The 25032-nt window shown below is 35.0% G+C and overlaps 12 protein-coding genes and 1 non-coding gene across 13 annotated transcripts; 7 read left to right on the top strand and 6 right to left on the bottom strand.

The window, feature by feature from the left end:
• Positions 1 to 30: 30 nt before the first annotated feature.
• Positions 31 to 1218, top strand: EAF3 (Eaf3p; the record flags this gene model as incomplete). Its single annotated transcript, XM_003674859.1, has 1 exon — positions 31 to 1218. The coding sequence occupies one exon, from the start codon at positions 31 to 33 to the stop codon at positions 1216 to 1218; it is 1188 nt and encodes a 395-aa protein (XP_003674907.1).
• A 360-nt stretch (positions 1219 to 1578) lies between these two features.
• Positions 1579 to 5202, bottom strand: SDD4 (Sdd4p; the record flags this gene model as incomplete). Its single annotated transcript, XM_003674858.1, has 1 exon — positions 1579 to 5202. The coding sequence occupies one exon, from the start codon at positions 5200 to 5202 to the stop codon at positions 1579 to 1581; it is 3624 nt and encodes a 1207-aa protein (XP_003674906.1).
• A 264-nt stretch (positions 5203 to 5466) lies between these two features.
• IPL1 (aurora kinase) lies at positions 5467 to 6516 on the bottom strand (the record flags this gene model as incomplete). Its single annotated transcript, XM_003674857.1, has 1 exon — positions 5467 to 6516. The coding sequence occupies one exon, from the start codon at positions 6514 to 6516 to the stop codon at positions 5467 to 5469; it is 1050 nt and encodes a 349-aa protein (XP_003674905.1).
• Positions 6517 to 6831: 315 nt separating this feature from the next.
• Positions 6832 to 7191, top strand: RPS26B (40S ribosomal protein eS26; the record flags this gene model as incomplete). The annotated part of the gene is made up of 1 exon (XM_003674856.1): positions 6832 to 7191. The coding sequence occupies one exon, from the start codon at positions 6832 to 6834 to the stop codon at positions 7189 to 7191; it is 360 nt and encodes a 119-aa protein (XP_003674904.1).
• A 402-nt stretch (positions 7192 to 7593) lies between these two features.
• Positions 7594 to 9096, top strand: NCAS0B04470 (CDC55 family protein; the record flags this gene model as incomplete). Its single annotated transcript, XM_003674855.1, has 1 exon — positions 7594 to 9096. One exon carries the CDS (start codon positions 7594 to 7596, stop codon positions 9094 to 9096), a length of 1503 nt encoding a protein of 500 aa, XP_003674903.1.
• A 572-nt stretch (positions 9097 to 9668) lies between these two features.
• On the bottom strand, positions 9669 to 14327 carry PMD1 (Pmd1p; the record flags this gene model as incomplete). Its single annotated transcript, XM_003674854.1, has 1 exon — positions 9669 to 14327. The coding sequence occupies one exon, from the start codon at positions 14325 to 14327 to the stop codon at positions 9669 to 9671; it is 4659 nt and encodes a 1552-aa protein (XP_003674902.1).
• Positions 14328 to 15435: 1108 nt separating this feature from the next.
• On the top strand, positions 15436 to 16642 carry GLC7 (type 1 serine/threonine-protein phosphatase catalytic subunit GLC7; the record flags this gene model as incomplete). The annotated part of the gene is made up of 2 exons (XM_003674853.1): positions 15436 to 15612; positions 15881 to 16642. 2 exons carry the CDS (start codon positions 15436 to 15438, stop codon positions 16640 to 16642), a joined length of 939 nt encoding a protein of 312 aa, XP_003674901.1.
• A 789-nt stretch (positions 16643 to 17431) lies between these two features.
• EMP24 (Emp24p) lies at positions 17432 to 18043 on the top strand (the record flags this gene model as incomplete). The annotated part of the gene is made up of 1 exon (XM_003674852.1): positions 17432 to 18043. One exon carries the CDS (start codon positions 17432 to 17434, stop codon positions 18041 to 18043), a length of 612 nt encoding a protein of 203 aa, XP_003674900.1.
• Positions 18044 to 18304: 261 nt separating this feature from the next.
• Positions 18305 to 18376, bottom strand: NCAS0Btrna5H. Its single transcript has one exon. It is a non-coding gene; the product is annotated as a tRNA-His (tRNA).
• A 282-nt stretch (positions 18377 to 18658) lies between these two features.
• Positions 18659 to 19201, bottom strand: NCAS0B04430 (uncharacterized protein; the record flags this gene model as incomplete). The annotated part of the gene is made up of 1 exon (XM_003674851.1): positions 18659 to 19201. The coding sequence occupies one exon, from the start codon at positions 19199 to 19201 to the stop codon at positions 18659 to 18661; it is 543 nt and encodes a 180-aa protein (XP_003674899.1).
• Positions 19202 to 21052: 1851 nt separating this feature from the next.
• On the top strand, positions 21053 to 21451 carry LSM2 (Sm-like protein LSM2; the record flags this gene model as incomplete). Its single annotated transcript, XM_003674850.1, has 2 exons — positions 21053 to 21106; positions 21218 to 21451. The coding sequence occupies 2 exons, from the start codon at positions 21053 to 21055 to the stop codon at positions 21449 to 21451; spliced, it is 288 nt and encodes a 95-aa protein (XP_003674898.1).
• Positions 21452 to 21552: 101 nt separating this feature from the next.
• NCAS0B04410 (uncharacterized protein) lies at positions 21553 to 22020 on the bottom strand (the record flags this gene model as incomplete). The annotated part of the gene is made up of 1 exon (XM_003674849.1): positions 21553 to 22020. The coding sequence occupies one exon, from the start codon at positions 22018 to 22020 to the stop codon at positions 21553 to 21555; it is 468 nt and encodes a 155-aa protein (XP_003674897.1).
• Positions 22021 to 22748: 728 nt separating this feature from the next.
• On the top strand, positions 22749 to 23177 carry RRN10 (Rrn10p; the record flags this gene model as incomplete). The annotated part of the gene is made up of 1 exon (XM_003674848.1): positions 22749 to 23177. One exon carries the CDS (start codon positions 22749 to 22751, stop codon positions 23175 to 23177), a length of 429 nt encoding a protein of 142 aa, XP_003674896.1.
• Positions 23178 to 25032: the final 1855 nt, after the last annotated feature.

The raw sequence follows: 25032 nt of genomic DNA, 5'->3' as shown, positions 1-25032 counted from the left end.
AAAGAATAAACTGCACAGACTTTAGACAAGATGTTTCAATTAGGCGGTAAATGCCTAGCATTCCATGGCCCATTATTATATGAGGCTAAGATACTGAAGATGTGGGATCCGTCAACGAAAACGGTCACCACCTGGAATTCTGACCCAAAGGATCCAAAGGAAGTGGAGAAAGACGTAATTGCAGAAGAAGATGAAATACCACCGGAGATAATTAATTTTCCATGTTATTTTATTCATTACCAGGGTTGGAAATCTACCTGGGATGAATGGATAGGAAATACAAGAATCAGAGAATTCAATAATGAAAATGTTGAGTTAAAGAAAAAACTGGCAAGTGATGCTAAGGAGGCCAAGAAATTACAAGAACAGAAGGAGAAAGAAAAGAAGAAGAAAACATCTACTAGTGAAAACAATTCGTCAACGCACTTACATAACCTAAGTGGTACCAATAAGAGGAAACAAAGTGATGGCAGATCTAATGGAATTTTGAAACCATATACAAGTAGCCACAGCCGATCGAGTCGGAATCTAAGCAATGAACAATCACAAGGTTATAGCACCGATTCCTCCAATAGGAAGACATCACCCCCATTACCGTCCTCTTCTACCTCACAATCATATCAACACCAAGTTATTCAACAACAGTTACATCATCACAACAACTCGTTTCCTCGAATAACCCTACATATTCCCATGAAATTAAAATCTATCTTAGTCGATGACTGGGAATCCATTACAAAAGAAAAAAAGATTATAAAATTACCATGCAATAGGACAGTAAATTCAATTTTGGATGACTATGAAGCTGAACAACTTTCTGATCCCGAAAATAACTCATTAGTGTTTCAATCGCAACTGAATGAATATTGCCAGGGATTGAAATTGTATTTTAATGAAACATTACCAAGACTATTATTGTACAGATTAGAGAGATTGCAATATGATAACTACTTGAAGGAACATTTGAAGGAAACCATGGAAGTATCAGCAGTTTACGGCTCAGTTCACTTATTGAGGTTGATCAGTCTATTGCCAGAATTGATATCGACGACGACAATGGATCCCCAAAGTTGTCAACTGATTATCAAACAAACTGAAAATTTACTAATTTGGATGGTTTTACATATAGACAAGCTTTTTGATGATAAGACCGTGGGATCAGAAGAGTACTATGTCAATACATCTAGCCAATATGAAGGTGTCGCGTTGAATATGTAATGCATGTACAGCAGTATATATAACTTTTCCACAACTAACACACACATACTTCCTTTTCAGGATATTACATTTAACAAAAAAGAAAAAAATTCTTTCCTTAATTTGCAAAGGAGATTATATATGTTTTATTTCACTAAGGACATTAGCTTCGAATAACTATTGTCCAGAAAACAAGCCTATTTTGCTTTTGTTGGAACGTTTCCAGCAACATCTCAGCACTGGTATATCAGCCGAATATGGCAACACGAAACGATTACCAGAAGATGGAAAAAAAAATTAATAAATATATATATATACAAGAGATTCTATGGACTTTGTATAAAGTTGCATAACAGATTACAACAATTGTAAGAACCTTCTCTATAATTCTGCATCGTACATATTGTAACATGTGGGTGAAACTCTACCTAAACTTCTTTCAAAACAATTATCAAATAATCTACTGAATTCTTTACCCAAATCCCAGTAACTATCAGCAAACAACTCTCTCATGAAAAACATCATACCACAAAGGTTATTATTACCTTCAAGGGTCGACAAACTTTGAGCCTTGTTCCAAATTTCTTTCTGGTAATCAATAACATCTTGCTTTGTAGAAACGTAGAGATAGCGATACATTCTTGTCAAATATTCTTCAAACGTTTCAATGGGCCTATAAGCTTCCTTCTTTATATTGTTATCAGCAGCGGTAGTTAATTGATCTTCTTGATCCTTTGCGTGACTATTATCCCACATGTTACATTCGGGTCCATACAATACAAAATTATGGCACCATATTAATAATGAGGTTAATGCCATTGTATTTGGTCTTGTAATGCAGTATTCTGAATTAACGTCATATTTTGTAATAATTCTGTCCGGATTAGCTTTATCTATAAACATCTGGAATAAGAATTGGAATGCATAAACTATGGCGACGCCACCGTTCGATGGATCCTTAGCAAAATTAAGTATTCTAGTGGATATCAATTGGTACTCATCTTCACCAATTCTAACGTTCATTCTCCATGGGGCACCAGCATAAATATAGTAATCATGATGGAAAATCCTGAGGAATACTTGAGACATATGGTAGACAGGTAGTTTACACGTTGAATTAGTATCAGCCAGTATTAAATTCAAAGGAGAGCTTGATCTATCGTCTTCATCGCCACTATTATCATCCATATTATCTTCAGAATCGTCTGTGCCATTCACGTTAAGGGTAAAATTTTGAGCCAATTCAGTACAATCACCTTGAATATTAATGAGCCAATAATCTAAGGTAAACGAAATTATTTCCTTCCATGATATTCCTCTATTTTCCAAACCTGGAGGTGATGGTATTTTCAATCCTGCAAGGTAATTGCAACTGGTAAAAGTATCCTCTTTTTCCTCTTCTTTCAATTGTAACATAATAGAAATAATCCCAGCTAGTATAATTCGCTTACTAAACACGCTTTGAATATTGGCATTTAATAATAAATCATCAGTTTCATCATACGAAGCATTTTTCTGAATATGATTTTGTAATTTAGTTATTGCCCTATTCAATACGCCCTTTAACACATTAGAAAATGAATCATTGCCTGTGGAACCACGATCCAACCCGAATTCAACCAATTTTTCATAACTTAAATCATAACTTTCCCAAATTTTATCCGGATAAGGTAAAGTCAATTGAATTTGATTAAAAGTGATGAATAAATTTAAATATCCAAATACGACTGCGTGTGTTGTATCCATGAAAAATGCATAAAATGCGACTCTTTTTAATGTTTCAAAATTAATCCATTCTTTATAAACGTCTTCCAAATTGGTTAAATTATTTATTGATATGGATTTAGATTCATCTTTTCGAAATAATGGATGTCCTCCCAAGGACGGAGTTCTGCGTAGTAATTGAATTGTGGTACCATGATGTAGATATGATCTTTCATGTAAGTACCGATTTGTGCTTGTCTTTTCATATCCCTCTAGTAATAGTAAACTTTGGATAATATATGTTTGTGAAGGAGGTTGGAAATCTGGATGTGAGAAGATAATCCAACGTAAAGGTCCACAAATGGGGTCACTTATCGTTTCTTTGTAATTACCGCCTAGGTAGCTGGCACCTGTCATTATCAAAGACAGTAGTAATATTGGTGGTTGTTTATTTACATGGAATGATGGTTTATGTAATAGACCATATTGCGGGTGAAAATTCAACCAGAATGATTTGATGGAGTCTACGATAGATTTCTTTGGCACATATCTTAATTCTGGTACCAATGAAAATAATTCATTACATTTTTCCAAGGAAATATTATATTTTGTGGTTGGATCAGGATAGAAAAACGATGGTATTGATTTCATAGAACTTTTCAATTTTTGCTTGTACAGATGTGATTCAATGTTTTTAATGGTGCTTGGAGAAATTGCTGGTAAAGTAGGCGAATTTGATGATTGTTTATCCGTATTGGGAGCTTGCAAGGCAAACGAAGGTAGTTTAACTTCTTTAACAGGGGATAATTGATTTATCGATCTATCTTTTGCCATTGTGGCCGAAGTCTTTTCACTGGCAAAGCTTGATAATACGTTTGGTCTATCACTTACCTGAGTTGTTATTGAAGGGTATGGGTGTGCCTTTGAGTTTGATACGCCCGAAGATGTGGGTGGGGGCGTTATTCCATTTGCAGAAATATTTTGTTGCTGTTGCTGTTGCTGTTGCTGCTGTGATGTGTGTTGTTGCTGTTGTTGATCTGTTAGAAGAGGTGTGTTATTTGTGTCCAGTAGATTATTAAAATCCTTTGTTGCATTTGTTGGTAAAGGAGCTGAAAGTTCTTGCAAAAAGCTTTGTAAAGGGTCATTATTCAGGAAATCCACAGAAAATAAATCTTGCATTTTTAGTAAATTTGATGTGGAAGATGTTGTCGATGGTATTGTTATTGGATCAGGATTTATAGAACCTTGTTGCTCTGACCATATACCTGGATTTTGTTCCATTGAGATGGCATTTGACATCGCATTTGGAATATTATAAGAGTTGGTGGATGGTGCTCCCTTGTTATTAGTATTATTATTATTATTAGTAGTAGTAGTGTTATTAGACATTGTTTCATTATGGATATTATTATTATTTTTTACATTGTTATTGTTTTCCCCTGACTCCAGGAACCAGCTGACGAATTGAGGGTTGTTATTAGTATTGTTATTAGTTGGCGGTATATTGGAATTTAGTTTGAAACTATTATTATTAGAAGGCGGTATACTCGAAGTTGGGTTAATTGCAGATAAATCTCTTATATCTCGTTGTTGACAAGTATTGTTATTATTATTATGGTTCGAGAATGAAGATTGTGACCTCGATGGTTGTTTTTGTGATCTACTGGAATCACGGAATTCTGTTCTTATGGAACTTATCGATGAAACAGGATGTATTTGTGTGGGGAAAGTGGGTGACACTGACACCGAGGTGGAAAGTGCTCTAGACATTGGAGTTGCCATTGCAGTAGTTGTTTCCGTGGAAGGTGCAATAGATGATACAGAAGATCCTGTACTCATATTTTCCAGCATAGTATCATTCAATTGTAATTGTTGTGCTAGTGCACCTTTATTCTTTTCTGTCTGATTATTTGTCGCTATGGATATACTGGGTTTAAATTTGGATTCTCTTTCCCCCTGTGAATTTTTGCCATGCAGTCTGTTTTTACTCTTGGTATGTCTCTTCTGATGTCTAATGAGTAAATCCTTTCTTACAAAAGTCTTATTACAAGTAATATTTGTATTTGGGAATATAAAGGGACATACGAAAATTTCTTTGGGCCAATGATTCAATTTATGCCTTGATAAATGTTCTTGTCTAGTAAATGATTTGTTACAATCTGGATGAGGACAAATATATCTTTCAGTGACTGCCAGTTTGGCAGATTTTTGTACTGGTGCTGATGCTCTTCTTTGAGAAGTTTCATTGTCGGTTTTGTTCAAAGTGGCCCTTATTATATTCTTGGATGGAGAGCCCGCCATTTTGTGTTCCGGCTTTTCTAATCTGGGGTTAGAAGAGAATGGGAGAGGAGCGTTAAATAATTCACACTTGTGGTTAGATAGACCTGCCTTTAGATACTTTATTGTTTATTTATTATTTATTATTCAGTGTGATAAATAATGTGATGTTATGATTCGGTGAAGTAAAACTGTGTAGTTACCCTACCGAGAAATTTAACGCTCGCTTATGTAATTCTATTGTTATACGTGGAGTAAGTAATTAAGTAATACGATTGGTTAATCAAATTACCAGAATGGTTTGTTGCGGATAATCCAAGGATGTTTCATTACGTCTCTCATGGAAATTCTCTCTGATGGATTATATTTTAATAATTTACTAATTAAATCTTTGACATCATGTGATACTGTTTCAGGGAACTTTATATCATTCTTCAAGATTCTCTTGTATGTTAATTCCTTTGTATCTTCTTCGAAAGGTGGAGATCCAACGATTAATTCATAAGTGAGTACCCCTAGGGCCCATACATCTACTTTATCGTCATATTCTCTTGATCTTATCATCTCTGGAGATAAATAATCTATGGTTCCACACAATGTTTTCCTCTTGACACCCCTTGGATTTATAATACTCCAACCAAAATCTGTCAATTTAATAACGTTATTAAACCCAATGAGTATATTTTCCGGTTTCAAATCTCTGTGAATGATCTGTTTATCGTGTAAATAGTTTAATGCATCAGCGATCTGGAACACGAACCTCGATGCGATTACATCATTAAAGGGCCCATGTGACCTTAACAATTTATAAAGTTCGCCATATACCAAATATTCCATCAACAGATACACTCTTTTCTCATCATGGAAATGTCCGTATAACTTGGTCAAATTGGGATGATTCAAACTTGTTTGTATCTCCACTTCTCTTCTAAATTGCTTCTGTAAATTATATTGAACAATCTCCGCCTTATCCATCACTTTCAAGGCACAAATGAAACCGGTCTCCTTATGCCTCACACAATAAACTTTCCCGAATTTGCCCTTCCCCAATTTCTTCCCAATTTCGAAATCGTCCAGCGATAACGGTTTGGGGGGCGAAACGTTCAACATCCTGCCGTATTTTTTAGCGGGTGAGGGAATTCTTGTTGTTGTTGTTGTTGGAGTTCTGCTGATGGTTTTGCCATTGGAGCCACTGTTCATGGATCCCCTCCATGGGGCCCTCTTCTTGACGTTAGTCTTCTGAGGACTGTTTGTGAGTCTCATTGTGAGCAGTGCGTTGCGTTGTTGCAGGGACTCTCTTCTGCCACGCTGGATCTCCCATTTACTGCTGCTGTCCATGCTGTGGTTGTGTGTGTGTGTGTCTGTTTATCCATCCATCCATCTACATATATACAATACCATGTTTTTTGATCTGGCGCTTAAATAAACTGAAGACTGCACACCCAGACATCTCCCAACACCCATCCACCAAACAAAACAAAAACAATAAAATTAAACAAAAAAGAACAGCGGCTATCACAATTTCATCACTGACAACGGAAATTCCATCCATCTACTGTGAATCTATCTATCCATCCATATACATACATAGATAATGCACTAATAGTACACGCTATACAGATACATAAACAAACACACCAAACACAACACACAATGCCAAAGAAGAGAGCTTCCAACGGGAGAAACAAGAAGGGTAGAGGCCACGTCAAGCCAGTCAGATGCGTCAACTGTTCCAAATCCATTCCAAAGGACAAAGCCATTAAGAGAATGGCCATCAGAAACATCGTGGAAGCCGCCGCAGTGAGAGATTTATCTGAAGCCTCCGTCTACGCTGAATACGCCCTGCCAAAGACTTACAACAAGTTGCATTACTGTGTCTCTTGTGCCATTCACGCTAGAATCGTTAGAGTCAGATCAAGAGAAAACAGAAAGATTAGAGCTCCACCACAAAGACCAAGATTCAACAGGGAAAACAAGGTTTCCCCAGCTGATGCCGCTAAGAAGGCCTTATAAATAAATATCATAAATATATATAACGAATCATCTATTCTAAATTAAATTAAATTAAATTAAATTATCAGACTTATTCATCGCCTTGCACGACGCCGTTTGAGGGGTTCGCCATTGATCCCATCCATCCATATTCAATTCCCAATCTAAATCTCAATCAATGATGCTTGCTCCCATTTGAATAAGAACAAACAAACCGCATTTCTCCCATTCTCATACTCCCCAGACCCCCATTCCATCTGCAAGCTGTCAATTAAACAAAACAAGCACGAACAACCGCCCCGCTTACATTCATACAAGACAAATCTACCACAACAACACCCCTTCTCCTATTGTCCCTTTTTTTGAAAATATATTTATTTACAAACACATATCTACTGCATTAGCATACCATATCATTAATTCATGCCTCGAGACAACTACAACTTCAAATTCAGTCAATGTTTCGGCGATAAGGCTGATATAATAGTCACAGAAGCTGATATAATCACCGCTGTGGAATTCGATCATACAGGTGATTATCTCGCTACGGGGGATAAAGGTGGACGAGTAGTCCTTTTTGAAAGAAATAAGGCAAATAAACATTGTGAATATAAATTCCTGACGGAATTTCAAAGTCATGATGCTGAGTTTGATTATTTGAAATCCTTGGAGATTGAAGAAAAAATTAATCAAATCAAATGGTTGAGACCTACACAAAGATCTCATTTCTTATTGAGTACTAACGATAAGACTATTAAACTGTGGAAAGTGTACGAGAAAAATATTAAGTTGGTTAGTGAAAATAATTTGGATACTACCACAACATCAACAAAGAACTTACCATCTTTGTCATTGCAGAATTTGAAATTACCTCAATTGTCACAACATGATAAGATCATTGCAGCTGCACCAAAGAGAATTTATAGTAATGCACATACGTATCATATCAATTCCATCTCCACCAATTCAGATCAGGAAACTTTTATTAGTGCAGATGATTTGAGAATTAATTTGTGGAATTTGGATATACCAGATCAAAGTTTTAATATTGTTGATATAAAACCTACCAATATGGAAGAATTGACTGAAGTTATCACAAGTGCTGTTTTCCATCCACAAGATTGTAATTTATTCATGTATTCATCATCAAAGGGAACCATTAAATTATGTGATATGAGACAAAATGCATTATGTGACTATAAGACCAAGACATTCGAGGAATATATGGACCCAATTAGTCATAATTTCTTTACTGAAATTACCTCTTCAATTTCAGATGTAAAATTTAGCCCCAATGGACGGTATATTGCATCAAGAGATTATTTAACGGTGAAAATTTGGGATATTAATATGGATAATAAACCAATAAAAACTATTAACGTTCATGATCAATTGAAAGAGAGGTTGAGTGACACATATGAAAATGATGCCATTTTTGATAAATTTGAAGTAAATTTCAGCGGAGATAGTACAAGTATTATGACTGGTTCATATAATAATAATTTCATGATATATCCAAATGTGATAAATACAGACGCAAATGACACCACAGGTATAGTAAAAACCTTTAGTCAAGATTCAAAAAATGATCTATTTAACAATTATAACGATGGAAACTTCAAATCAGCATCTCCGAATAATAATACTAATAATAATAATAATAATAACTCGAAGCGTAAATCAAACTCAAAGGGAACAAACACAACAGACAAGAATAACAATAATAACGAAATAGTACTGCAAGCAGACAAAACAGTATTCAAGAACAAAAGATCAAGTTCCCTATCATCGAGATCAACAAAGGGCAAAGATTGGAGCAACGGAGTAGATTTTAAAAAAAGTATCTTACATTTCTCATGGCATCGAAGAGAAAATAGTATCGCCGTCGCCGCGATTAATAACCTATTTATTTTTTCTGCATTGTAAAGGAATTTTTATTATTATCTAACAATATCGATATATATATATACGACGTACTTTAATCTAATCATCATCAATTAACATCATCTCATACCCTAAAACATTGTCATGCCTAACAAAATTTTCAGAAACCCAGGCACCATTACTCGTCAGTTCCACCATTCGCGCCAACTATAAAAACAAGCAAACGCTGCCATTCTTGAATTCATAAAAATTTCTATTCCTCATTATCTATCTTTTGTTCAAAGTTTAAAGATCCTTATCAACTATAACAGTCGATGAGGAGAGGCTTTAGTTCATGTGTTAACATCCGAACTCAAAAATTTGAGATTTAACGGTTCCAGAGGCATTTATTTTTGTAAGTGTCTTATTGGGACCGATGTGGATTGTACCGTGGCTTTTCACCACCTTTATAGCGGTGCTTTGGTTATAATCAACTGAGGCTGTTTTAGTAATGTAATAGTATATTTTCGTATCCTCTTGCTTGTAGTCCACTGGTGTACAAAAACATAAAAATCTATCAAATCATTATACTTATACATTTATGTATCCGTTGTCTATCTATCTATCTACATGCATCACTTCCGGCTACCGAAAAATGAGAATGTACTACTACTGCTTGTTTGGTCCTTCTTAGCCTTTGGAGAACATGTCCCTGAATTCGTATTAGTCGCTAAACCTGGTCTCGAGATGAAGTTGGGCGACATGAACGATGCAGCTGTGGAACTCAATGAGGTCGTCGATATACTTGGCGACATACTGTAACGACTCTTAGATTTCCCACGTTGAGGTTGAGGCTGAACCATCTTATCTGAACCATCCATTTCTTTGGTAATGGAAGTTCTTGGGGAAATGCCACTCTGTGATACTTTAGATGAGCTTCTTCGAAAACTGTCCACCGCAGTGGTAGGAGAATATGGTTTTAATTTGAAACTACTAGAAGATTCTCTCGCGTTCCTGGAAATTGATATGGATAAATCTGCTTTATTCTTCTTCAGGGACGAAATAGCCTTCTCACTTTCTCGATCTGCAGATTTCTTCATTTCATCGTCCATTCGATTCATATCTTGCATTATTCTCTTCCTAATATTTTTCAAGTTCTTCGATAATTCCACACAATCAATGCATCTCAACATCAATCTCGTATCGTTTACTAAAACAGAGGTTCGATAAATTACCTTCATCACGTAGTCAATTGGTGGCAACGAATTAGGAGAAATCATGTTTTCTAATGTAGGAGAATCAAAATCTGCTGCATTAGCTTCATCTTTTGATGATTTTCCTGGTATATTATTACCATTCGGTTTCAAAAATGAACCAACCGCCTTAGAGGGACTCTGCAATATCGCATTTATCTTATGTAATGGATCAATCGATTCTTCATGTTGTTCACCTTCTTCTATTTGTTTCCTGATTCTTGGAATCGATAGTAAACCTAATTGAGAATCAAAATCATCAGAATCTGAATTAGAAGAGTCTTGTAATTCTTCTAGTGCATCCTTTCCAACAAAATCTGGGAATGATTTGCTACTTGACGCCCTCCCTTCACTTTCAAGCCCAGAAAGATCCTGTAATCTTGCTTGTTCTAGCTGATCGGTGAGATCAACACTTTTCGCTTCCGATTTTAAAGTCATGGGACTAACAGATTTTATTCTTGATATATCATCAGAACTCTTGTTTCGATTCTCATCAATATGTAAAGTCCCAATTTCTTTACTCAAACTTGATTTCCCCTTAGGTCTGGGCGAAAATAAGGATACAGAACGCTTAGAATTCTGAGATTGAATATTTTGTAATGGATACACAATTGAACCAATGGAATTATGACTATCCCTTGGACCACCAGCATACACAGTAGGGACTGCTCCCCCTTCTGGACGGGGAGATGATGTACTTCCTATAGGTAATTCACTAGCAGTGGTACTTATGGAAAAATCTTTAGAAAACCTCTTTAGTAAATCATTATCAAGTAACCCATTATCAATCATCTCTAGCGAACTCTTCAATTTCTTAAGTTCATTGTAGGAGTCATGTGAATCTAAATAACTCTTAATTTTTTCATCGTTATAATGATAATATTTTCGTACTTTGGATTCAAAAGTCGCACCTAATGACTTAGAATTAACAAATAGACTCTCCTCTTTCCGTCCAATGATAGCATAAATAACTTCACTCACTAAATCATACAACAATGGAATTTCATACAATTTAGAAATAGTTAATAAATCTAATGCTGTCGGTGCCAACATCCATTTCCCATTAATTTGACCAGTATAGAAAAATTCAGCAAATGCCTTTATTGTAATAGTGGGCCATGGCATATATAATGATCTTGGAGTTAATAATGGTTCCAATTCCATTTTCCCATCCGAACCGATACTAATAATGTCAAGGTGATCAGATATTGATGAAAATGTATCGCTACCATCTGAGGTACTTGATAATGAACCTTGTAACATCCTTTTATCTAAAGATGTAGATGTCATTCTTATTTCTGGGACACTTGCTCTCCTGATATAAGACGATCTTCGAGAAGAAAACGGACTGCTCTTTGTGGAGTGGAGATGTTCAATATAAGAATTCTGTCGACTCTTGTAATGCTTTAACGGTTCTTGTGATAATGGGACTGGTGGAATTGGATCAGAAGGTAGTCTTTGTTGTGCTGGTAAGGATATATTCAAAAACCCTAATCTTGGAGAACCTGGAAGACTTCCACTTCCAACACTATGTCTTGTAGTAGCTCTTGAATTCCCTCTTCTATCTGATGTTGAGCTAACAAACGATATTGCACTATTTTGAGATGTTATGGAAGCTTTTCTTGAATTATTATTTGTACGAGATGCTCCTCTTAAAGAACTCCTTCTATTTGGTGGAGTTATTTGACCAATGTCGCTAAATAAGTGGGCTGGATGAGACGCACGGCGATTGCCTTTGCCAATATCTTCCATTGGGTTCGTTAACTTATTCAAATTTGACATTTGATTGGTAATTAAAAAAGATCTTCTCTTATTTACATGGATGGTACCCGCATCGTGTTGTTTTTTTATCTTCCCTTTATGTTTCCTTGAAGTAGATGTCGCAGTTGAATGATGAGATTCTTGAAATGGGACTCTAAATACCATACCGGTTGATGAGCTTGTTGTAGAATTCAAAAGATTTTTTTCCATATTAGCCTTAGAGTTCATAGTCTTGAAATCCTCGTAAAGATTTGTACCATAGCGATTGTTTGTTTCTGTCCCTATATCATCTTCACTATTATTGATATGCAAAAGATTATATTGTGAATTAGTGGGGGACCGTTTGGAAGAGATAAAGGGATGATCTCGTTGAATATTTGTTGTTGAGTTTTTGGGCGAAGTAGAATAATTTACGCGTAATTTCCTGGAGTCGGTATTACCTGCTCCTTTGTTATTATTAAAATATGCGTCTAATGATGCACTCGAAGATGCAGCAAAGGGTTGATCCTTTGATGGAATTTTTTGGTTCATTGATGTGTTGGGAGAGAACTTAATCAAAGTTGATTTAGTTTCTTGCTTTTCATATTCTTGACAAACTCTTGCATAACCCTCTGATATCAGAAAATCAAAATATCTACCCCATCTTTTTCTTAATAAGTATGAGGGAACACCGATAGAGTCACCTTCACTTGTGATAAGTTCAAAATCGGATAACGGTTTCCCATATATTTCTAATGCATCCTTCCCTAAAACCATTGCGTGTGGAGGAAAAACAGAAGTTGACGACTCTAATTCTAATGGTCTTGTAATATATTTAATATAATTCTCAAATTTGGAGGTAGAATTTGGTACATTATTAGGGTTCGGAAGTGATGTGTGAGTTCTCTCGATGGGGGTAGTGGGGATTGACATTGGCAAAGACGGATCATTAGAAATTGAATTACTGTTGTTATGTGTGAATAATACAGGGTTGTTCTGAACATTCATTGACATCTTAATATTATTAAATGAATTTAACATGGGGAGTGCAAATACGAGTAGAAAGTCAAACTTTTGAACAGAAGGAAGATAGCCATCGTCATCTAATGAACCTAGTACTAGAGCCTGACGATGAGAATTCCATATAAACAATTTCCAAAATCGATGTTGATGAAGATCCTTATGATCGCAACTCAAGCTGATTTCTGTCCATTTACACAATGAGATATCATAAACAAAACAATGAAGGTTCGATGGTTTGCATGTTGGGTAAAACCCAGCTAGTACCAAATTTCGGTCCACATAGTCACCATTAGGATATTGTAGATTGAAAGGTATTTGAAGGCAGTCTTTAGTTTGCGTGAAATTTGGGTTAATTCTAATACCTTGAGAATCTGGAACTAATGGCAACGCAATAATAGGAGAAACTAAATTTTCCTGGCCATCTGCGTTCGAATCATCAAGTGGGTTATTATTTGTATTGTCAGTGACATAATAAGTCAATGTTGGAATATCTGCTTCATTATTCTCGATTAAAATTGGTCGATTTTGATCATGAGTAATAGACACAGGTTTACCGGCAATATTTGTAATAATTTTATTTGTATTCGGAAGTGATTCCCATTCATTTTTTGATAGGTTGTATATATCGATGTAATTTACAGGTTGATCCATATTGTTCAACCCACCGACAACAACTAATTTCGTATCTTTTGATTCTTCATCTGTGTGTAAAGTAAATATTGAATGATCAAATCTTCTTGCAATTAAAGGATCTTTGCTCATTAGAGTCCATTTTTTAGTTAACAGGTCTAATTTCCATAATTCATTTGTTGCGATTAATTCGTAATCATTTTGCGGTGACACCATTAATCCACCAAATATGTATATGTTTGAACCATCAGAACACATGGAATGAAACAATCTTTCTTGAAAGTTTTCTGATGACGTTTCAATTTCAATTCTTTGCCATGCTCTTGTAATTAAATCCAAGTAGAATATCTCTGAGCTAATCCAATCATTTAAATTTTTAAAGGACGAACTACTATCTTTGATTTTTGCAAAATATAAGATCAGTTCCTTTTGTAATGATACAGAATTAACCTTTGATAAATTTAAAGGTATTGTTAAACCACCATGAACAAATATGCTTGATCTTGCTATGGAAATGGCTGCACCAGTCCTGCAGTCCAATGAAAGTCTTTTCCTAGCGGCCTCATCTAAGTTCTTTTCGGATCCCTTTGGTAGTGTTGGTGGTGTTAGTTGATAACAGGTTGTGTATGTAGGCTGTAAGTCGGTCATCTATTTATCTGTTGAGGGATTTATCTTGATATACCAAACTGTGTTCAACAGAAATAACAAATGAATTCCTGCTACAAGTTCCAAATTGATGATTTGCCACAGGGAATGTTTTTGTAAGCTTACCGTTAACCTATCAATAGTTGCCTTCTATTCAGTATTGTATATTACCGTTCAAGAATGGGCTTATTCTATGCGATGAAGAAAAATCCTAATTTTAACAATAACTTTAATCGGGTCGCGCATTGAATTCACATGTATTTGCGCAGACATGCAGTGTTTATCTAATCAACATATTCAAGACAATAAAGATCACGACGTTTATATTAAAGGTTGTTCCTCCTATATTGATATTGCTGAGCACACGGAGAGCAATGGTGTAGAAAAAAATAATATATCAGAAGGAAGGCAACATAAGTTTTCTAATCCTAAAACCCAAAGGGTTTTGATTCAGAGATTGTTCACGCGAATGTATTCATCATAAAATATTACTGTTCACAAAGGTAGTTTCGAACCCAAACCCTTTTAGGAAGGAAATTACCACTTGACCAAATCAAGAAACAATAAAATTTCGGAGAAACTTTGAATTGATAAGCAAAACTTAAGGTCACAAGATTAATCCGGGTAATGATCGCTTCTTACGATTTTTTTCCTATTTCGTTCTGGAAAAAAAAAACACCACCAGTTTCAGTTCAGTTTGTTGTCGTTGTTCCTTTCCATCCCATTCATCTCTTTCGTTATTATCCTCAAAAATTAGTACATCAGTGTTTTTATTCAACTTGATCTTAGTTAGTCCCTCTTTAATCTCATTTATTAGCTGCTACTACCTCCTCAACTTTTAATTGTATAGTACAAACAATTACCTATCTCCTTGTTTGATCCATCCATTGAACAGAAACTATAAACTCACCCTTTTCTTTTGGTTCAAGAAGTTCTAGTTACTTTTTCTTTAACAGCAACAAAGTGTTTATTCATCAAATCTGTTAATTAAATACCCTCCCATTACGACAAAGAAGAAAGAAGGCTTAATATTATTTGTTAAGGAACTTTTCTACACATTTGTTCAACAAAAAAAAATAGACCACCCCTCAAATATAAAGGCTTATAAAATATGGATCAACAAGCAGTCGATGTAGATAACATTATCGATAGATTACTAGAAGTTCGAGGCTCCAAGCCAGGACAACAAGTGGATTTGGAAGAACATGAGATTAGATATCTCTGTTCCAAGGCAAGATCTATTTTCATTAAACAACCAATCTTATTAGAATTGGAAGCACCAATTAAGGTATGTTACTTTTCTTTTCACACTACAACAAATACATTAATTCATTTATCCAGAATATTTACAGTGAGACCCCTTCCACCCAGCCTTCGAGATTATTTTATAATTATTCGCACTGCTGTAAGTTTTTGTTTGCCCCCGTTACAAAGAATTTTTAGAAAATTTTGTATGCGCGAAATTTTATCTATTTCCCCTGACTGGATTTATGAAATCAATGTATTAAATTTATTATTTGAACTTTATTACTAACTTTTTATCATTATTATCTTAGATTTGTGGTGATATTCACGGTCAATATTACGATTTATTGCGTCTCTTCGAATATGGTGGATTTCCACCAGAGTCAAACTATTTATTCTTAGGTGATTATGTTGATCGTGGTAAACAATCTTTAGAAACAATTTGTCTGTTACTTGCTTACAAGATTAAATATCCTGAAAATTTCTTTATCTTAAGAGGTAATCACGAATGTGCCTCCATTAATAGAATTTATGGGTTTTATGATGAATGTAAAAGACGTTATAATATCAAACTTTGGAAAACTTTCACAGATTGTTTTAACTGTTTGCCAATTGCTGCAATCATCGACGAAAAGATCTTCTGTATGCATGGTGGGTTATCACCTGATTTAAATAGTATGGAACAAATTAGAAGAGTCATGAGACCAACTGATATCCCAGATGTCGGTTTGTTATGTGATTTATTATGGTCTGACCCAGATAAAGATATTGTCGGTTGGAGTGAAAATGATAGAGGTGTTTCATTTACTTTTGGTCCTGATGTCGTTAATAGATTTTTACAAAAGCAAGATATGGAATTGATTTGTAGAGCACATCAAGTCGTGGAAGATGGTTATGAATTCTTTAGTAAGAGGCAATTAGTAACGCTTTTCAGTGCTCCAAATTATTGTGGTGAATTCGATAATGCCGGTGCAATGATGAGTGTGGATGAAAGTTTGTTATGTTCATTCCAAATTTTGAAACCTGCACAAAAGAGTTTGCCAAGGCAACAAGGTGGTAGAAAGAAGAAATAAGAAAACAAAAGAAGTTATAGGAATTTGAAAGTATAATGAAATAATAATATTTTAGTTATTCTATTTTACTTCTTTCTCTTTCTCTCTCCCTCTTTTTTCTCCTTCTCCCAACAATTCTCAATGTCATTCGCTTTAAAAATTTGATACTATTACGACAAATGATTTTAGAAAAAATATCATTAATATTACTTAAACAATCAATATATGAAAAAATAAAATACAACAAATTAATTGAAGGTTTCCAAATGTATTAATGTCTAAAATTACTTCAAAATCCGTTAAAGACTTTTTTTCCTCCCTATCCTATCACTTTTACTACCCTATTTTGACCTTGAATGAAGAAAATATATTCAGAAAAATAAAGATGATAAAAGAAAATAACTCCAGCATTTCTTCAATTTATGATTTTCATTACCTTATCATACATAATATGTCAAACCAAGGATCTGTTAATAGTTTATTTCCCATCCTACAACTATAATTTTTTATTTTAATGAATCCACCTCAATATATTTGTATCTCAATTTATCTATGTATTTTAGCTCAATTCTCTTTATTAAATTACCACCCTACTTCTTTTATTTAATTCGTATTCCTATCCACTTAATACGTAGCACAATCGCTTATAGTGGTTTATTACCGGCACTCAGATTTTCTATCGCGTGTAACGGCAAAACACGAACACGTCAAAATTCAAAATTCCAACAGTTTGTTTAATCTGACCGTGTTTTCGATCTTAGTAAACGAGCTTATCCCAAAGGATAAAGGAAAACCAAATACAAAGGGACTATGAGATTACCATCTACTATTTTAATCATTTCCTGTTGGTTGGCAACTTTCACGTTAGGTCATAATGTTCTACTACCAGCATATGGTCGTCGCTGTTTTTTCGAAAACTTAAACAAAGGTGATGAATTTTCTGTTTCTTTCCAATTCGGTGATAGAGATCCACAATCTAGTACTCAATTGAATGGGGATTTTGTCATTTTTGCTCCTGGAAGAAGTGCAGCATTGAAGAGTATCGTCGACCAATCTCATGGTGAAGTTACTATTTCTGCTCCAAGTGGTGGGAAATTTGAATACTGTTTCATTAATGAAAATTCAGGTGTTCAAACCAAGGATGTTACATTCAATATTCATGGGACTGTTTATGTCGATTTAGATGATCCAAATAATGAAACTTTGGATGGATCGGTAAGAAAATTATCTAAGTTAATCAAGGAAGTCCAAGATGAACAAAGTTATATCGTCATTAGAGAAAGAACTCATAGAAATACTGCTGAATCCACAAACGATCGTGTGAAATGGTGGTCTCTTTTCCAAGTAGCTGTTGTCGTTGCTAATTCTTTGTTCCAAATTTATTATTTGAAAAGATTCTTCGAAGTTACTTCATATGTTTAGATAATAGAATAGCATATATCTAAATCATAAAAAAAATTATTATCTATTTACTTATATTTTAAATGTACAACAAAAGGCCAAGAATAGGGCGGAATTGTACCAAAATTTTTATGTTTTTCGTAGTTTCAAAAATATTATTTCTAAGGTGGAGAAACAAAAGATTGCGCCATTGCTAGTCTCCTCAAACATAAATATTTTAAATATAAAAGGTTTGAAGCATAAGCAAAGAGATAATCCTGTTTCGTGTGCCAAAAAAAAGAATGCCATCTCCAAGAATCGAACCTGGGTTTCATCGGCCACAACGATGTGTACTAACCACTATACTAAGATGGCAAAATTTCTAAGAAAAATAAAATAATATTGGTGTAAACATAATTTTTTAAAGGTCAGATAAATTACACAAAGTGCTTTAACCGGCCACTAAATACTGATTTTTTTGGATGACAACAATGATATACAGAAACTACCTCTTTATTGCTAGGATATATTTCAAAAAATAACAGAATAATTTTTATAGCGGATAAATTGTTTTTATAAATGGAAGTTGTATATTCAATTGAGAGCATTAATGTTGAAAACACCTGGCTGATTAAACTCTTGTTCGCAGTTTAACATTCAAAGCAGTTTTCTGTTAGGTACCGCTGGTTTATCATACACTTCGAACTTTCGAACAATCTCGTTCAGAAAGAAGTTAAAATCTTTTTTTGCATAGTTTTCTCGATCCAGAAACTTATCCAAGAACCAGGTTTGTGCATAATCATTTAAAACCTCACTCAAAAGGCGTATCGCCTGGTTACCCTTAAATCTTTTTGGAAGAGGCACTCTCAAGCGAATATTATGAGCCCAAGTCTTCATTATCATTTTATTTTCGGAAAAACCTGAGATCTTCGTTTTGAAAGCGTGAAGATCATCCTTAATTGATCTGAAATCTTCCTCGAATATCTCTTCCTTTGTCTTAAATTTAGACGTGTCTGTTGTAGCCTTAGCATAATTTATCAATTTATCGATAATCGCTTTCTTGGTTACTTCAGGAATTTCTGCTTTCATGACCGCCATTAGCTGATCGTAAAATGAAGGCTCTACCATTGAAGTTACTGCTGCGCCATACTCATTGGAACTAGAGGTTGTTCCTGCAGGTGAGTGTTCGGCATCTAGCATGTCGATACCCTCAGACTGGGTGGAAATCACTTGGTCCAAATCGGTAGGGTCAGGTACTTGTTGTAACTTCTCTGGTTTACTACCATTGACTTCATTGCCGGCAGAATGTTGTCCAATGTTATTGTGTATTGTTTAATTATGTACTGTGATCTAACTTTCGCGATGCTACCAAATGTTAGGGTCGTTAAATATAAACAATTCTAACTGAGTAACTAGGTCAAATTAGATATACGCTCAAGGGTACTATATAAACTTATTTCTACTTATGATAATTACCTAAAGGGTTCCAACTGATACTAACTTCCTCATGATAAGTTGAATGGTAGGTCGACGACGTGGACGCTCGATGAGTTGGATCAAGATTCCACAATGGCGCGGTTACCCTGAGTGACTGATCAGGTCAACTCTTAGTATCTCAACCAATACTTTCACTCCATCCTATAGATCTCATAGACTACTATTAGGTATAGTTGAACTTATCAAAATATAGCTAACATTTTCTCAGGTGAGAATTTTCTACTGATTTCATTTATATTTCAAGCTGGGGTCTTTGTAATTATTAATCCATATATTGAACTAAAATTCCCAATAAATCTACAATCAATATAAATAAAATGTTATTTTACAAAAAAAACAACCATAAGAACTGTTGCTTACTTGGATAACTATAAATGGAAATATTTGTTACGATACCATTCTGAATTGATATTTGGAAAATGACACACTTACGCGCCAGGATAGAACTGACCAACCTAGCGATACAAACTCTAAGTTTTCAGTCCTTAACTGTTTCTAATTTGTAAAATATTTCTTTAACGTCTCAGTGGAAAGGGAAGAAATTATTCCTGAATGTCTTAAAAATAATTCGAACTAAGGCTGTTTCCTCATGATTCAAGATCTACCATTCCTGAATAAATAGCATATTTATTTGATATATATGCCTGCTATGAAGGAGATTTCCACTATCTCTTCGACGCATTGTAGTTCCAAAGTTTTAGGTCATTGCAGATTGGAATATTTTTTGAACTTGATTGCTTTGTTTTTATTCTTGAAATTTTATATTGAAGGGTGTCAAAAATTGTGGAACAAAGTTGTTAATTGAGCAATATATTACTGATTCAATGTTACTAAAATGAAAGAAATATTTTTAAAAAAGATAACTGTACTCTGGCATAAGAAATTCAAAAACTACCTGAAACATTAACATTTTAATTGAACGAATAGGATCAGGAATAGTGGGTTTCCCTGGAGGATAAACTGTTTCAATTCATATTTTTTGGCAACTTTAACTACAGATCTTGCCTTAAACTTTTTTTAAGTATTACTGAAACTGATTCCCTATAAGTAAAAATCATAGGAACAGCTCAACATATCGAGAGTGACAATATATCTGTATAACTTTCTTTTTACTAAAGAAATATGGCCCTAAATGAGGACAAATACAATTAGAAGTTGTTGATGGGGCTGTTTGATAATTTGAATGTCACTTTTGAGGGGGGGGTTACTTTATACTAGGCTGTGAGTTCTGTTAATATTTTACAGCCTCTTCTTGAACTTTCAAGTTATCATTTTTTCTTTTATTGATTTACTATAAAAATAAATGCTGACTATAGGTTGACTTGAGGAATGTATAGACCATACGCAAAACTATACAACCTAAGGTATTAACACAGATTGGATGGATACTATTAGATATAACAATACGGGAAAATAAAAAAATATTTCCTCGCGAAAAATTTGGGCACCGAAGGAAGTAAAGTTGTGGTATGTTAAGAATTGACAAGCACTATCAGCACACACTATCACAAAGAACATTGTTCAATATAACAGACACGAAACCCTACTGTCAAAATGCTATTCTTTTCCTTTTTCAAGACTTTGGTGGACCAAGAAGTTGTTGTACAAGTATGTGACCCTTGCTTTTATTTTAGCAAAGTTTTTTTAGGAAACTAGTTCAATTGAAATTGATTACTAACAGATATCTTTTATGGAGCCAATTCCAAACTTTCATTGCAGTTAAAAAATGATATAGAATTAAAAGGGACACTACAATCTGTGGACCAATTTTTAAATTTGAAACTTGATAACATCTCATGCACGGATGAAACCAAATATCCACATTTAGGTTCAGTAAGGAATATATTCATCAGAGGGTCCACTGTGAGGTATGTGTATTTAAATAAGAACATCGTGGATACCAACTTATTACAAGATGCAACCAGAAGAGAAGCTATGAGTGAAAAGAAATAAATGGGAAAAATAATGTTACGTTTGGTGTATTATAAACAATTTTTATCATGCATATATACAAATATTAAAAATAAAAAAATGGTAATATGATAATAATGAACTTAGTTCATAGGATTTAGTAATCTTTTCTCACATTTTGCTCTTGTATGTCCAATTTCATGACAATAAGAACAAGCAATCTTATTTTTTTTCTTTTTCTTAGTATTCTTACTAGTGACTGGAATATCTGGGTCCTTATCAGTTATTTTATCTTTTGTACAGTCATTCATCACGGGAATCAATGCGTATCTTTGTTTACCCTTCCCTTCAATGATCTCTACACCTGTTCGCAGAATTCTGTCTAAAGCTTCCTCGTCAACCCTGACTCCATCGGAACCAGGCTTCCTATTATTTGATATGCTCAGTATTAAATTAATTAAACTGTTTAGTTCTTTAAGCTTATGTTCGTATTCTACTTTCAATTGTGTTCCATCCTTTTGCTTCTGAATGATTAATTTTGCTAGTACATCCATTGCTTCAGATATTCTTCTAATATCATCGTCCACATTCCTCGTTGGTTCATTACTCATGTTAATTGTTAAAATAGTTTATGCCATCAAAGCTCATATTAGCCTGACCTTAAAGTAGTCTCATGACCTTCTTAGAGTTTTAAACCTGGTACAGTACATTTTCGAATGCATTAAAATTTCAGAATTTGGTTTATTGGGGATCGATGAAAAAAACGATGTAAAAAATTTAGGCTGTAATGGCTTTTAGTGGAACCAAGTATTTTGGGATATTTGGCCTGGGAACGAAACTTCCTTACGGTCAGACATGGATTGCACGTTTCGTCTTTGGCGGAACAAGGGGTTTTGCCAAGTTTTGGTAGGGTTCTGCGCCATGCCCTGTTGCTTCAACCGTCTTCCTGAACCCGCCTGTTAGGGCTTGTCTCGGCTGGTGTAGTTTTCTGTGCCAGTTGGAGGGTTTAGGGCTCTGAGTTAACGTGTCCCGGTTTAACAATCAATCGATCTTCGCGGGTTGCTCGTTGGCAGACAGCGCGAGAAATCCGTTGTTTCTGTCCGATGCGGCAATGTAATCTGGTCATGTGACCTCGCCTTGACCGCCATTAGGGGAGATTCATCCAGCGATGGCAAAGGCGACCCGTGAGAGAGGCGACTGGGATGGCACTGTTCTTAGGGTTAACAAGTACAAGTTCGGTTTATTATGGACGGTGGAGTCTGGTATTTCCTACCACATGTTGGGTGTAAACTACTCTTAGGAACCACTAACTATCTTTATTTCTTTTTTGCAAACCACCATGGATCGTAACGTCTATGAAGCATGCAGTGATCTCATTACTGAATTCAACACACATGTCATCAGTGCTGATGAAGTTCTTGCTGAAAAAGTAGATCATCTCGTCCCGATTCCCTTCAAGACAAGAGAAGACTTACAACAAGCAGAGACAGATGGATTGTTCTCCACCGACTTACTGCCGAATATAGACCTAAGGGTCCTACATTATTTCGCCACTCAATTGTGCTTGCAACGATATCCACAATTGATTAATACGCTGGAGGAGACTAGTTTGATAACTTTGGGTCTATTAGTTGAAAAATGGGTACAGGACTATCTAACTGCACATCAAGATAATGAAGATGACGGAGATGATGATTCCATCGGTGAGGGACCATCACAGGCAATATCCATTGTCACTGACTATTATACTAATCCTGCCAATATTTGATGTCTATGTCTATGTTGCCGTGCATGGCGACTCTGAAAATTTTCCCGAGATTAAGAAAATAAAAATTTAACCGATGAGATTGATCTAACCAACAAAGAATAATATATATGATTAATTAATTATATTTTGTAACATTATTTAACCACTTTGAAAGTATAACCAACATGGCTAGAAGAAGAAACAATAAAAAGGGAAACAAAAAAACATTTGGAGCTCGTGATGATACCAGAGCCAAGAAAAATTGGTCAGAATTAGTGAAAGAAAATGAAAAATGGGAAAAATACTATAAGACTTTATCTATTATTCCTGAATCTGAATGGGATGAATTTAAAGTTGCATGTCAAACCCCTCTACCGTTAACTTTTAGAGTCACTGGATCCAGAAAACATGCTCATGAAGTCTTACAATTATTCAAAGAAAGACATTTACCAAATTTAACCAATGTAGAATTTGAAGGACAAAAGTTAAAGCCACCAATGGAATTGCCTTGGTACCCAAACCATTTAGGTTGGCAATTAGATGTTCCAAAAACAGTCATTAGAAAGAACGAACAATTCGCCAAGACTCAAAGATATTTGGTTGTGGAAAATGCCGTTGGTAACATATCTAGACAAGAAGCTGTCTCTATGATCCCTCCAATTGTTTTGGAAGTAGAACCACAACACACAGTTCTTGATATGTGTGCTGCACCAGGTTCAAAGACTGCTCAATTAATTGAAGCACTACACAAGGATACCGATGAACCAACTGGGTTTGTTGTTGCAAATGATGCTGACGCAAGAAGATCTCACATGTTGGTTCATCAATTGAAAAGGTTAAACAGTGCTAACTTGATGGTTGTGAACCATGATGCTCAATTCTTTCCAAGAATTAAATTACATGATGATGCTGAAAAGAAAAGGGATATGTTGAAGTTTGATAGAATCCTTTGTGATGTTCCTTGTTCAGGGGATGGTACCATGAGGAAAAATGTTAACGTTTGGAAAGATTGGAATGCTCAAGGTGCTCTTGGATTGCATACTGTCCAATGGAATATCCTAAACAGAGGTCTTCATCTTTTAAAACCAAACGGGAGATTGGTTTACTCAACATGTTCTTTAAATCCAATCGAGAATGAAGCTGTCGTCGCTCAGGCATTGCGTAAATGGGGAAATAAGATTAGGTTAGTTAATTGTGATGAGAAACTACCGGGTTTAGTTAGATCAAAAGGTATTTCTCAATGGCCTGTTTTGAATAGAGACCTAGAAACAAAGAACAAGAATGATGAGGGTGTTTTGGAAAGTTGGTTCCCACCATCCGAAGAAGAAGCCTCTCTTTTCAATTTGGATGCCTGTATTAGAGTTTACCCACATCAACAAAATACTGGTGGGTTCTTCATTACTGTGTTTGAAAAAATTGAAGATGAGGCCGAACAAGCTAAGAGATTAGCCGTTGAGCAAGAAGAACCTTCTGCCAAGAAATTAAAGACCGAAACAGGGTCTGTAGAAGTTCCTGCCCAAACTCAAAAGAAGGAGAAGTTACCTCGTGATGCTAACGAAGAACCTTTTGTCTTTGTCGATCCTAACCACGAGGCATTAAAGCCATGCTGGGACTTTTATGGCGTAGACGATAAGTTTGATAGAACCACTTGCCTAGTACGTAATGCTACAGGAGAACCAACAAGGGTAGTGTACACCGTTTGCCCGACTTTGAAGAACATTATTCAGGCAAATGAAGATAGATTGAAGATTATTTATTCGGGTGTTAAATTGTTTGTCTCTCAAAGAAGTGATATCGAATGTTCTTGGAGAATACAAAGTGAATCTTTACCAATCATGAAGCATCATATGAAATCTAAGAGAATTGTGAAAACTAA

This window comes from Naumovozyma castellii, chromosome 2, assembly GCF_000237345.1.
Source record: "Naumovozyma castellii chromosome 2, complete genome".
Taxonomy (NCBI): domain Eukaryota; kingdom Fungi; phylum Ascomycota; class Saccharomycetes; order Saccharomycetales; family Saccharomycetaceae; genus Naumovozyma; species Naumovozyma castellii.
This window is presented reverse-complemented; position numbering and strand designations above follow the sequence as displayed.